This window comes from Melanostigma gelatinosum (assembly GCF_949748355.1).
Source record: "Melanostigma gelatinosum genome assembly, chromosome: 8".
Taxonomy (NCBI): domain Eukaryota; kingdom Metazoa; phylum Chordata; class Actinopteri; order Perciformes; family Zoarcidae; genus Melanostigma; species Melanostigma gelatinosum.
The window spans coordinates 14952173-14966305 of NC_136641.1; the positions used below are offsets into that span (position 1 = coordinate 14952173).

Here is a 14133-nt window from a genome sequence, read left to right on the forward strand (position 1 = left end):
CCCTACGGAAATTCCCTTTGCACACATTCAGTTTCAGGTGTCTTACTGAATTCACACAATAAGGCATTAAGTGCAGGTTTCTAATGTGTAAGACCATCTCTCAGTACTTTGATATTAAGGTATATCGTCTCCAATACACAAACACAACAATAAAAAACAAAAAATATAATCTTGGACTGAAGAAAAGTAGGCCAGATTGTTTTCACAATAACAAACACAAAACAAATATCAAAAATGAAGATGAAGTTGCTGGAATAAAGGAGATCTTTGTGACAATAAGTCTGTTGCAGGATGTGTTTGTGTGTATGATGTCATTCAGGGGCTTTCTCCGGGGTTCCTATCAGGTCAGGCGGGACACTGTTGTGGGCCATGGGAAAACAGCTCTGGGGAACAGGTGAATGTCACAGAGGCTTTTTTGAGTCTCTGCCTTTCGGTCTCTCTCACACATGTCCCATTTTCCCATCTAGTTCATGCCAAAACACTGCAGGGCAGAGCTCATTTTCAAAGAATTAATTTAACCCAGAGAGAGAGAGAACACAGCATATGAATATGGATGCTATAAATCAATTGGTCAGATACAATTATTATTTCGAAAATGTAACCTCAACGTACAAAGTACATATCTTTAAAACCTTTTTTAAGTTGAAGGAAGAGTAAAGTTGTTACACTGATTCTGATGCCAATTTTTCAGATCAGCTCAAACTGGCGAGGTCCCTAACACATTTATATCACTCATCTAATGACAAAAGACTTCGTTTTGACTGTAATGATTGTGCTGAAGGAAGTGATTGCACTTGAAATAAACAAAGAGCGGGGTGGCAGAGTGTAAAGATGAGGAGGTGAGAGCAAGATGTGGTGTGTTTGAGTGTGTTTGTCATTGTGGTCCTTTATTGTGAGAAGGGGAAGGTGCCTCGGAGGCTGTTGTCCAAGAGGACTTCCCTCCTCTTCAGCTACCTCTCCAAAGGTTTGTCTTTTTCAGTCCTGGCAACAGGGGAGAAAGGCTGGAAGAGAAAAAGAGAATGATTGTTTTACTGGGCGCCACTGGTCCATTGTGAACGCAGCCTGTTCTTTCTCTTGACCTGTGACCTGTATTGTTGTGGGGCTCCTCGTTTGGGGCGGGCAGACAGCTGGGGGAACTACGGGGGGGCTGATGGACAGCTGGGCCAATTTAGGGAGAGAGAGAGAGAAGAGAGTGAGAACATAAGAGCGAGGGATGAGAGAGGGAACGGGGAATTAGTGTTGGGGGGGAAAGGAGAAGAGGAAAGAGACGGAGAGGGCAGAAGAGGTGACTAAGGTCCTTGCGCCCCATTCACAAGTTTGTCCTCTGCTCCTGTGTCAGCCTTGGCATAGCAATGACACATAGCTTTGCACACAGGCAGACACTTGGCCTGTGTGCAAAGTGTCAGGTCGTCTGGGACCGGTCTACTTTCTGTTCTCAGAGTCAGAACTAAACATGGAGAAGCAGCGTTCAGTTTTTCTGCTCCACATATCTGGAACAAAGTACCAGAAAGCTGCAGGTCTGCTGAGACCCTCAGCTCATTTAAATCAAGATTGAAGACTTTTCTGTTTGCTGCTGCCTTTAATTGAACCACATTCAATTAATATATTAATCAATTTCCTGCATTTCTGCATTTTACTGCTGAATTTTATTTCTTACACTGTTTCTTTAATTGTTTTTAAATCTCCTTTTCTTTTGCCTTATGTTTTGATGCTTTTAATGGTTTCATGTGAAGCACTTTGAATTACCTTGTTGTTGAAATGTGCTATACAAATAAACTTGCCTTGCCTTGCCTTGTGAGAAAGTACTGGCAGAGTTAGCTGGCGTTCACCCTCTTTGTGTCTTTGCTGTTTTGTTATGGCAAAAACGGTGGGGGGCAGGGTATGGGGATTATCCTTCTGCGCCCAGATACATGAGTGGGTGGATAGAAATAATCCACATAAATTAACTTTGGATACAAGATTACAAAACACAGAAATGCAGGACAGTCTCTGGAGATTGGGGCATGGTGCAGGAGAGGAGGTTTTATAGTTACTTTCAGTTTAGTACAGGTTCAGGAAGATATACGTTTTTTTGTTTTAGCTCAGTTTTGACATTTTGTTTGTATCAAATTTGTGATCATTTGTAAAAATGCTGAAAAAAATAATAGAACTACGTAAAATATCTTTGAAAAAGTGCAACCACTAATCCAGTCTTTATGTACTTTACAGTACAGGCCTCAAACACAGATTGAGTGTATCAAGTGGCTCTCATCTCTGATAAGGCCACAAGGTCTCTTAACGGGAAGGGAACACATGCTCTGTCATGCCATCTTGGCCGAGACAGCATGCAGCAGAGCGCGACCTGTGGCTGAATCCCCTGGGAGAGTGAGGTCATGTTAGATATCATCCTACAGAGAATTAATGGTGCAGCACTCCAACTCTTGACTTCCCTAAACTTCTGTGTTTTTTGTGGATTTTATCTTTAAATACATTAAAGGGTAGATGCCAAGGGTAGGTTGGCATTACCAACAATAAAAGAAAGAAATAGTTCTGAGACAAGTTATTAAAGTTCAGATTGAAGCCTTCTCTTGGTTCACCTCTCTCTCTCTCTCCCTTGTGCTTGTATTTTAGTTTCTTTGTGCAATATATTTAATCCGCTGGTCAAACAAGAGTGGCTCCCACTAAAATGAAAAGGCCCTGATCCATAGGAGCTAGATAGAGGGATAAATCATTGTGATTAGGATTGTATTAATGGGGCCATAGGATGCTGGAAGGCTTTAATCAGTGTCTGTGTGCCGGTAATCCCTCTGCCTTCAAACTGGGGCCGACACAGTGATCGCCCCCCTCCCCCTTCTTGGGCAACAGTGCGCATGCACACATATGTACACACACAGGGACACACTAATGCCTCTGTGGGCAGCATAGGGATACGAGAGCACAGGTTGAGAGGTGGAGCACGCCGAAACGGAGACGCCCTAGACTTAGAGGAGCAGCTGGTAGAAGAAAGACTGAGGAGATGGATGGAGAGAGAGAGAGAGAGAGATATGTGGGAAAAGACTGACTCAAACAATAAAAGATGGCAAAGCTGGTGTTATGAGAAGACGTAGAGACTGGGTTGGTCACGGTCAACATGGTGGAAGTGATTAAATAAAAATGAATACAACTTTTTCTGAATAAACCTGGTTCCATCGATTACCACATCACATCAGACTAGACTATCGATTAAAAACACCACTGTTCCCGTGTAAACATATGATGGAGGTTATAATTTTGCTGTTATGGTGAATACAATAATGCATCGAAAAATGGCATAACTTGAAAGCTTGTTCTACCGATGCAAGACAGAAAAAGGAGATGTATATGGGACGGGGGGAAAGGGGGCCATTCACAGACTCATTACTAGGAGTGGGTGTAAAAGGTGACATTGTGTGCATGAGGATAAGGGGTGGTCCTTCTCCTCCCAGAGTTCTCTGAGAGCATTAGGGTATAGGAGTTAAAGAGCTTCTAATGGGATCTGGATGCTGTCGTGTTTACCCTGCCCCCCTCCCCCTCCTGCACGCCCACTGCATTGTGGAAGTTGCTGGGCTTTGGGACACCACAATGGGCTGAGTGTAGGGACAGATGGAGGTCCCTTTCGAACAGGGCACAAAAAACATCCAAGGTAGGAGGGCCGTGGCATCTGAGAGAACAAGCAGCCAGCATGCCCTACTGCCAGAGACGTGAGACATTGGAGGTGGAGGAGGGAGAGGAAAAACTGAAAAGTAGTTCTAATGCAGCAGAGTGTAACGCTGAGAGTCCCTTTGCCCTGGTAATCTGTCGGTAGACTCAACGTGATCTAGACACATTCACATGGCTTTGGTGCACGTTCACTGTAGCTTCTCTGACAACTGCTTTCAGTACCTTTCAGAGTGGAACAAGCGAGCAAACTAAAAAGATTTAGTGAGAGAGAGATCTGTTTTATTCTTATTGCTAATATGTGATATGCCGTTGCTTTAAGCACTGTTTATTAAGGGTTAAACCAAGTCAGGGTGGAGGGTCAATGCTGATGTCATTAATTTAGGGCAGTGCAGTGTATGGAGCATCAGGGGAGAGGGTTTGGTGTTGGATGCTGATGAGACGCATTGGAGGAGGGTAGAGGGAGGTACCAGGCACAGGAGCAACAGATGGGGTCTGATGGAAAGCTCAGGTTGTAAACTTTCTGTTGGGAACATCTGTCCACTTGTCCATCTGCTACACTCACTGTTTACAGTTTGTTTAGCAGAAACTCATTAATTAGAAAACGGCAGTTGCCTTTGTCACAGTATATTAATTAGATCAGAAAACAACCAAATCCATGTGCAGTAGTGCAATGCAGATTCCTATTAGCTTAATGCCTAATTTTAAATACATTTTAATTGGGTTTTTACTTGTAACTGCTATGAAACTGGGGTGGGGTAAAACATACTCAGCCAAACTCCCACCTCAGTTATGATCCAATCAAATCAACAGTTTTGTACCATTCCCACAGATAAGCCCAGCCATCACATCTGTGCCGCTGCGCGATAGAAGTCATGCTGTTCATTTTTTGGAGCACACATAACGTGGATTGATATGGGAAATGGGTATAAAAGCTGATTCGAGATACATTAGCAATTACTGCAAACACACCCCTTATAATCGGTGTACTTATACGTATGCAAATACCACAACACTCAACCAGCTAAATGTCAAAACCAACATCTCCCAATTAGTGTCTGGTATATTTAGTGGACGTTCCTCTACACACAAGACAGCTACATGCATCTAAAATAATAAAAAAATCCACCCATGAAAGCAAAATGTGGATGAGGGAATGAATAGCATTGATTTAAGATCATAAAAAGCACCCTCTAAAACAGAAGCAGAAACAGTTTGATCAGAAATGTTGCATCACCTGAGTATTTTACTTTTTGGGGTAAAAATAGTCTCTTCAATTTGCTCTGTAGGGAGCGGATAAAGGAGAATTAAGCAGCTGATCTGGGCTCAGTGGCTAGAGTGTTACATTAGACAGTAATCCAGAACAGTGGACGGTTGGAGAAGGGATAGCGTCTTTTAATCCTGCACTCCATCCAACCAACCAACCCTCCCATCACGCATCAAACTCAAGGAGAGATGCACACAAACTGAGCCAAACATCTTCTCTTTCTACCACATAAGCTATTCAAAATCTCACGACTTTACACCAACTTTAGCAAACAATATATTATATTAGTTATAGTGTTAAACATTTGTTCTTGAATTGCAAATAAGAGCAGTATAGCATTACAGTGCGATGGGGCTTTCTTGGAGTGTTTACTGCATGAGCACCTTTCCCACAATTTCCATTGTCAGCAGCAGCATCCTTGAGGGTTTCCTAAATTGAAGTCCTGGTCACAGGGTTAGGCAAGTGTCCTGGTGAGCCCTCTCAGTGCACACTGTCCCCCTATATGTAACAGATGTTACTGGGGCAACAGTTGGTATTAAAAGGGAGGGGCTTCAGGCCATCTGTCCAGGGTCAAGGTTTGAAAAGGGGTGGTAGAGATGGTGGCACGTTCAGGGAAATGGTAAGTATTCGCTTGAAAAGAGGGAATATAGCCTACATTGTAATCCTGCTCAATGTGGAGCTTTCATTTAAGATTGTCTTTGTGAAGGTTTATGAATGTGAAACTCCAATAAGCGCCTGAAAGGGGAAAACTGCAGCTTCAGTGCAAAAGCACCATCTTGTGGTTAAATACAATACTACAAACAAAGTGCAATATTCCTCACAACTTTATTGATATTTTAAATTGCTATTACATCAAACTATTGAGTCAAGAGTAAAGGCTGGTGCTACACCCTTATTATTAGTGACAATAAAATCACAATATAGAAACAGGAAGTTTGTTTTCAATCATAGTGTCCAACTGAGATGTGAGGCTCTCAAGCGTATGACATGATCATCCCGCAAACATGCCATCTTCTTATGACAAACCTTTCTCTGGGGGGGGGGAAGAAGCAGAAGTACACAAGTATTTAAGCAAAAGCTTACTTTCTTAAATACAATCTACACAGATTGGAGGGACACTCACAAGGTCCACCTTTAGAGAAAATGTTATGGAAGAAATTAGTGGAAGGGACAACATCTGAATGTGACACAGAGCAATGCTACATTATCATTGACCCCTAATCCCACGCAGACCCCAGACGTATACTTTTTGTCACATCTGTGTATCCTTTGAGCAAGTCTTTTCGGCACTCAAGGTGCAAAAGAGCAGTGACACGCAGCTGGAATGATCTCCAACTATGGCAGGACTCTACGAATGTAACTATTCCTTTTGAAATCATAAATTGTAGTTATTTAAGATAACTGCTCCGAGACAAGGAGGTCTCATTTTGCTAAATGCATGTTGCTTGAGTCCTTGCTCCTCCGCCTCCGCTCACATCTCCCATGGGTAGGAGTAAGATGTGAGGAGAGATGATGAGACACATTAGCTTAACGAAAAGCACCTCATGGACACTGCCTTTATTTTTGTTTTAAATGCATTTGGGATACAATCTTCTGTAAAAGCAAAAACACCAAAAGGATTCCAAAGATGGCATCATGCTGATTAAGAAAAAGAAACAGCAACACTATTTGAATCAAGGTAGTTGTATAAAAATGATATACAGTACATATCAACTTCATGTGGAAGCCATCTTTTCTTCTCATTATCTATGGTGATGTACTGAAAATGAACCAAGTCTTGCAAAGGGAACAGGCGGCACTGAGTAGTATAGACAAATAGAATCACAGATCTGAAGCTATACTCTACCCACTTTACACTACTGGCACAATATTATTCAGTGACTCAAAGATTACATTAAGGCAAGTGAAATAAATGGCAAGGCCTGAGGAAGTTGACATGCTTTCATTGATTGTCATCTGGCTCCCAGCCCTCAAGCTCAAGCAGACAGAAGAAACAGCAAGCAACATCAGGCTCATTCTCACGAGGGCAGTGGACAAACCCCGCCGTGGCCATCTGCAAAGACAAACCAAGCAGCAACAGATGTTTTAATGGCTCCACCACACTGTATAATAAAAAAACAAGCACTAAATTAAGGAATTTTATGAGCTGACAACTCGATGATGAATATGACAAATTCAAAAACAAAATCATAGCTGTAGGGAGATTAGAGTCAGTGAGAAAAAAAAAAACAGCAGATGATCTCCTTCTGGCTCTTGGGGGGTGAGGAGCTGGTAACATGGCATATAGTGTTGCTCGTCAAGTGGGGTGTCAGCAGCCCATCCATCATGACAAGGGCGAGCAAAGGGAAGGGTCAGTGCACTGGACACCAGATGCAATGAAACTGAATCTGACACCTGCTTAACTATATATCACAAGCTATATGACAGCCTTGGATAAAAGGCTGTCGTATACGATTACGCAACTTGAAGTGTAAACATGGTTGGGGTGAATCAAGGTATTTGCAGTAGCCATAGTCATGTACTAGGTTAACTGTAAATTAATGTTTTTTTTCTAGGTGCTTAAGAGCTGTCTGACAGAGTAAACTAAGAGGAAACATCCCTCACATTAACCCAGTCTGACCTCCTGCTGGCCCTGTCTCACCTATGAGGTAGTTAGTGCCTTCCAGTGGTGGAATGTAACTCAGTACATTTACTCAACAACTGTACTTCGGTACAATTTCGATGTACTTGTTTTGTACTTATCTTGAGTGTTTCCATTTAATGCTACTTTACACTTCTACTCCACTACATTTTGGAAGCCAACATTGTACTTTTACTACTTTTATTTGACTATTTGATTAGTTACAAGTTAAACTGAAGATTCAGATACAACATATAACAATATGATGTATTATCATAGATGAAGCTTCCCAGCAGTATATTAATTGTTAGCATATTGAGTACTTTTTGGTACTTTTAGGTATATTTTGTTACCAGTACTTTTATGTAATTACATTGACATTTTGAATGCAGTACATTTACTTAACAGAGTATGTTTACTCTGTGGACTTGCTAACAAGAACTTCTTCCACCACTGGTGCTTTCATTGCAGACAATTTCCCCTTTTTAATATACTACATTGTAACATTGCACTTCAAAAAATGAGCAATGATAAATATTTCAGAAAACCTTTTATAATTCAACAACTGTTCTCCAGCGTCAAGACTCAGCGGCCTTCTTACCTTTTCAGGTGTGCAGTTACCCTCCTCTCTAAAAGGCCAGTCTGCTAAGCTTTGTTCGCGTCCTTCATGACTGCACATTATATTTCATCAGTGGAAATCCTGGCGGACAAAACATCAACGTGAGCATAAATGCTTCAGCATAAAACAGGCTCGACTCAATTCACTGTGGAACATGTAATGTGCTGATGAGCCTGCACGCTTCACAGGTGTTTTCAGCTTTGATTGACGTGTGCGCAGGTTAGTAGTGGGTGGGTCTCTGATGGGTCATCGGACTACATCGGCGAAAGGTCAAATCAAGCAAAGTTCAGCAGGGCGGAGGCCCTACTGCAGCCACATTTTTACTTTTTTTTGTAGATGTGCGCACAAATTGTACCGAAAAACATTTAAATACTTACAGTATATAACACACATTTAAAATCTTTAAATATTCATCCATTATATGTTTTTCTTTATTGTTACTGTGATTCTAATCATTCTTTATTGCACACTAACTTGTTTTTTGCACATCCTCATGAATCCTGCATTCCATATCAGAATCAGAATCAGAATCAGAAACCGTTTATTGCCATTGTATGTTGAACATACAAGGAATTTGACATGATGGGAAACTTATGAGCATGTGACCAATGTTTCAAAGTAAATCCTCAAAAAATAAAGTTCAATGATAAATGAAACAGCTGAAAATAACACTTCACCAGTCTGGAGGGTGTATTCCAAAGTAATTCTCTTCTTACTACCAAATTCCCCTTTTCCCTCATCTGACTTGAGCCACTGAAGCATTGATGTTACTTAAACATACAAGAATAAAATGTGCTCTATAAAAGATCAATTCAAGACTGCTTCAAAAATAATAATAATAGTCCTCATGAAACTCAGGAAAAGTGGATGAACTTAACTCTCCCTGTTGGTATTGAATGAAATTCAAGGATGTTGTTTACTGAAATGATTTTTGATGTTTTATTGTTTCTGTGCTCCTGTCTTGCTATTTTGTTAAATTGTGAAACTATGGGTTTAAACAAAGGGGTTTACATGATGACATATTCCCTTTACTCTGCTCTTAATGTACAGTCTATATTAAAAGCCGTGCCACATCCCAGATGTGTATAAGTAGGCCACAAACGCAATCAAGCAGTCTTATTAAAGGCTATTCTTATTGACTTTTCAGGCTGGAATTGCCGTTTCCAGCTGAATATTTTTACGAAATGTAAACATGAAGTCAACTGTCCGATTTAATGGTTTGTGTTTTAAACTTTACACGCCTGTGAGAGACAGGGACAGTCCTGTTGAGCAGTGTGTCCCTGTAACACTACCCCTCATGCCCCTTGGTGTTGAAATGTGCTTACAACTGTAAACTGCTGTCCATTTCCCCTTCTAACCTTATCTTCCAGCAGAGTGCACGGGGGAGAGCTGAGATGCAGTGTGCCTGCTTACAAGGCTGAGAGTGTGTGATTTTTATACTGCATACGGTGATGCAGTAAGGGCTTATTCAGCAGTAGGCCTAGACTAAGTGGGACTACACATTTGATGTCATGTTACTGTATGGTGGCCTGTATGGTGGGTGGCTGCTTACTGCAGACAGTGCAGAATAACATCTCGCTCTGAATTTACACATGTGTGTGTTACTGTTGTCAGTCAAAATCTTTCCATATGCGTTCAAATGTTGTTGCTGTTTTTGGACGTTTCTTTCCACACTGCTGCACCATAGGTGTAAGGTATACCAGTTTGTCCTGTTTCATTCCCAAATGTTATGCTGAGAGAGGTCGTCTATATTGCCCCAGCAAAATGTTTGCGTAGTTGAGAGCTTCGGCGATAATAGCATTACAAAGGTTTAACATTTGTCTTTCATACTTTCCCTCTCCAACTGGGTGGTCCTTTATCACAGTTTTGCAACTGTTTTGACTGTTAGACAATTTATGTGATATGTTATACCACAAATCACCTTTTCATTCGTTGATACTTCTCTGAGTACTGCGTCTGACTTTTTCTCCTCACGCTTCAGATGATGTTTATTTCTTCCCTGCTACTGCTTCTGCTCTTCCTTTCTTCTGATACAACTGCCCTCACTTATTAAGGCCTGCCACCATTAGCTACTTGACCCCAGGTTTGTTTTCACACGGGGCTGAGAGTGAAAGCGAGGGAGGGAGGAGATGAGATGTAGAGAGGTGGAGGGAAGGCGATAGATGTGTTTGTGGTCGCTATTTCCACATGTCCTTTATATCGCCAGGCATAGGGCTATGCTGTTTGCATAGACAGCTCTTGGAATCTTTTCGAATTAATAAAAACAGTTGAGGGTCCTTCTTGATATTTTCTTCCATCTGACCAGTTTCATGCTGGGAGGGATTTCACAGTGGAAGTAGTTGTTTCTCAGTGTGACTGGATAGGAGATTGGACTCACTCTCTAAGGAGCTGCAGGAGGACGAGAGGTGCAATGTGGAGCACAGGTAAGAAAAGAGTTTATTACCGTCTGATACTACGATATCTGTCTGCTTCTATTACTGTCTCTGTGTGTCGCCAGAAAAACATCTTTTTTTTAATACCATTAGTGTGTATGTCGCTACATTGAGTTGATTCTTGTATGAGTTTTGGTGATATAAAATGCCTGGATGCAGCACAAAACATTACAATTGTTTCAATGAATGATCGGACGAATGCGTGTATGTGCAATCGATTGTCATACCGAGTCTTCGTTCTTGACTCAAATATATGCACGTCCCCGTGCAGCTGACAACTGTCCTGACAGCTCCACCTGTCCTCTGCTGCCCTCACACAGACTGAACACCCCACATTTGGGTGAAGCTGATCTTAACTTGTGCGTATGTGTGCACAACGTGTAGTTTGTTCTCCCAACAAAAAGGGAGACACACTTTTTAACCAGGGATGTAGTTGGCGTCTGACTTCCATGGTGATTTTGTTCATCTGCCACATCACTCTCAGCTGAGGAATGTCTGAGCTTTAGAAATAGACCGTGATCTACGAAGAAGATAATTATTTGTTGTCCCTGAAAATACACACATCATTGTGTAAAAACGACGAAGAATGTGTCAGCCTGAAGTATTTAGTCAAGTAGAAGCAACATAACAGAAATTGTAGTGAAGTTGCAACAAGTATGAACTGCAGTTATGGCGCAAATGTGTGATCTGAGTGTGGTTGGAAAGAAAGACGTCCTGTCCTCAGTGTCAAAAAATGTCAGGGACGTGTGAGAGTGTATCAGTCAACATCAACATTCTTCATCTCTACAGGCAGGCGTGGATTCCCAAGACAGTCACACCCACCTGTGTACACACATCACGAGTCCTCAAAAATCTGCAGGCCCTCTAAATCTTTTTATCTCTGTGAAGCTTTATTAATATGGCCTTTTCATCAAAAAAAACATGTTACGGCATAAACATAAAGTAAATGGGCTGCAACTTCTTTTCCGTAAAGATTATTTTTGTGATTGGTGGATTAATCGGTCGGCTTAAAAATGTCACAAAGCAGTGAAAAATCACAATATCTAGAGCAGAAGACTTTGAATGTTTTGACCGACCTACATTTGAAAAAAAAAAAAAAAAAATGAAATTGACTACAATGTAAGACCAAGAAATGCAGCAAATTCTCACATGGGAGAGCCTGAAAGCAACACATGTTTAGCATTTGTGCTTGAGAAAAAACTTCTCAAAATAGATAAATATACTTTTGATCGACTAATCAGTTAATCATCAAATTATTGCGTATCTGATAACACTGTAATAAACAATCAGCTGGAAACATTTCCTGCACATGTCAACACCTGACCAACAGTCTAAATTTAGTGAGATGATTATCCCTCACAGTTGCAAACTGATATGCTCAACTGTCAGACTTGCAGACTCAGGCTGCTTCAAGGGGAATGCAGAGGTCCTTTTGTTCATATACTGAGCAGGCTTGTTGTGTGTGCTGTGTGTGCTCTGAATGAAGCCATTGAATAGATTGTGTGCCACGACATTATTTAGTAGATATAGAGTCCTTTTATTGGACTTCATAGTCTAATAATGTCATTTATTGTCTGGTTGCTTTGTGCTTTGCCACATTATGATGGGCGTGCATGTGCTGATACCCAGGGGCTTGCCTCACCCCCTCACCTTTGACATTCACAGGCAGCCTCTAAATTCACCACCACAGGGCCAGGAGACACCCAACGCATGATATATGATCAAGGAGCGGACTCTGTATCGACAGAAATCCTCTTCATGACACCATGCAAACAAACTCTAGAAGAAGAAAAAGGAAGAACCAACGTTTCACATGCTGCCTGCGGGCCCGGAGTCGTAAAATATGACTGGAATTCATGATCAATAGAAGTTGCAATTTGATACTGCTTTACAGTCTGTCTGGCAGATTTCAGTGAGTGTAGATTTACTGTTTTTCCTTGAAAGAATGAGAACGATGGATCATAGCATTTTATAAATGAAGGCATTTGATGTCGCTCTCTCTCATGTTTGATAAATCTCTCACAGGCTGTCGCTGCACAGTATTTAGTCCTTCATACTTAGCAGTCGTTCCTGTCACATTTGACCTGCTACACTCAGGATCTGTGCACTTCGCCTAATTCACCATTCTGCTCATGAAACAGTTCCAGTGAGGATGCTGGCCTCAGCAGCTTTGTCATGTATGTTGTACAGATATGTGTCTGCATGACTGTGTGTGACTCTGGGAACATATTAGCCTCTCAGTTTACACTCCTCCAGACTGCTGTCTATTAGTAGGGTAGCTAAAGATGGAACATTTAGACAGATTACCAGAGTCCTGTGTTTACAGATGTACACCAGTAGAGAGCAGCATACATTAACTACCAATCACATCCAGACTCAGCAGCGGTGTCCAGAATATCAAGTAATCTCTCTCTCTCTCTCTCTCTCTCTCTCTCTCTCTCTCTCTCTCTCTCTCTCTCTCACCATGTGTGTAGGCTTATATGAATGCGTTCAATTTAAATCTTAAAGTAAGGCCGTATGATACGTATAAGCCTCCAGAGGATACGTACATTTGACTGACTGCAGCAGAGTGAGAAAGTCATGTTTGTTGTTTGAATCCACTGATCTTCCTCGACCTCACCATCGTCGTGTACGGTGGCTCCGAGGTTTAGATCACAACAATATTTAATACAACACAACAACAAAATACAAAGCACAACAACAGGAATTAAAAGTAAAAGTATTTTAAATTTTTCCCATAGACAATTATTATGTCTCACAGTTGGAGCACTTCTTATTCCGCTCTATTTTTGTCGAGCATTGTTGGGTTCAATACATTCTCACACGAAAACAATCATAAAACTACAATATAATAACACCAACATTGACTTGGTTCACACAGGACACAAACAGGGTGAAAGTTCAGGGTTTGTTAGGCCCATCCAACCTCCAAACCTATGCAGACTTTCTCGCTCCTCATACTAACTCAGGTGCTATGACAGTCTAATAATGACGCGGATGGGTTTGAATTGGAGTTACTTGGAAGCCTGTTGCATCCCACAGAGATGGGTTGTGTCTTATGTTGCTACAAAGCGCTTCATTTAACTGGTCTGCAATGCAAAGAATGGTTTCCTGAAAATAATTATGCAGGTTCGTACTTTTATATGGCAAATAGAAATAATTTAATTAATTTCAATTAGTTGCTAGTGGTCACTCAACACGTGGCCCATGATGCCCTTCCATCCAAAAGGTGATAGAGGTCATCCTAAGAATGATTGATATGTAGCCAATGGCAAACAGAGGGACCTATAGCCTGATTTCCTTCCCTCTATCCTTTCTCTTCTTACTGTTTCTCGCCACCACCCCTCTGCCCCCATAGCTGCCATCTGTTTTCCCCCCAGTGGCCTTCAACCCGCCCCTGTGTCCTCACTCCTCTCCTCTGCCCTGTCCTCTCTCCTTCTTCTTACCTATGGATGATACAGGATCTCCGTGCTCCGATTTCCCCCTCTCATCATGACATCCATTAAAGTGGTGCTGGGCCCCCGTTGGCCCGACAGCACAT

General features: G+C 41.6%; 2 protein-coding genes across 2 annotated transcripts in view; one reads left to right on the forward strand and one right to left on the reverse strand.

Annotated features, from left to right (window-relative positions):
* Nucleotides 1-5834: 5834 nt before the first annotated feature.
* birc5b (baculoviral IAP repeat containing 5b) lies at nucleotides 5835-8220 on the reverse strand (the record flags this gene model as incomplete). The annotated part of the gene is given in 4 exon segments (XM_079273123.1): nucleotides 5835-5911; nucleotides 5914-5953; nucleotides 6870-6974; nucleotides 8143-8220. Coding segments are annotated over 4 exon segments (300 nt in total).
* A 2269-nt stretch (nucleotides 8221-10489) lies between these two features.
* Nucleotides 10490-14133, forward strand: part of znf385a (zinc finger protein 385A) — a 54723-nt gene continuing 51079 nt past the window's right edge. The window contains exon 1 of the mRNA XM_079274231.1: nucleotides 10490-10583. Coding sequence (XP_079130357.1) covers nucleotides 10571-10583 — 13 coding nt within the window. The 5' untranslated portion in view covers nucleotides 10490-10570. The remainder of the gene's footprint in view (nucleotides 10584-14133) is intronic.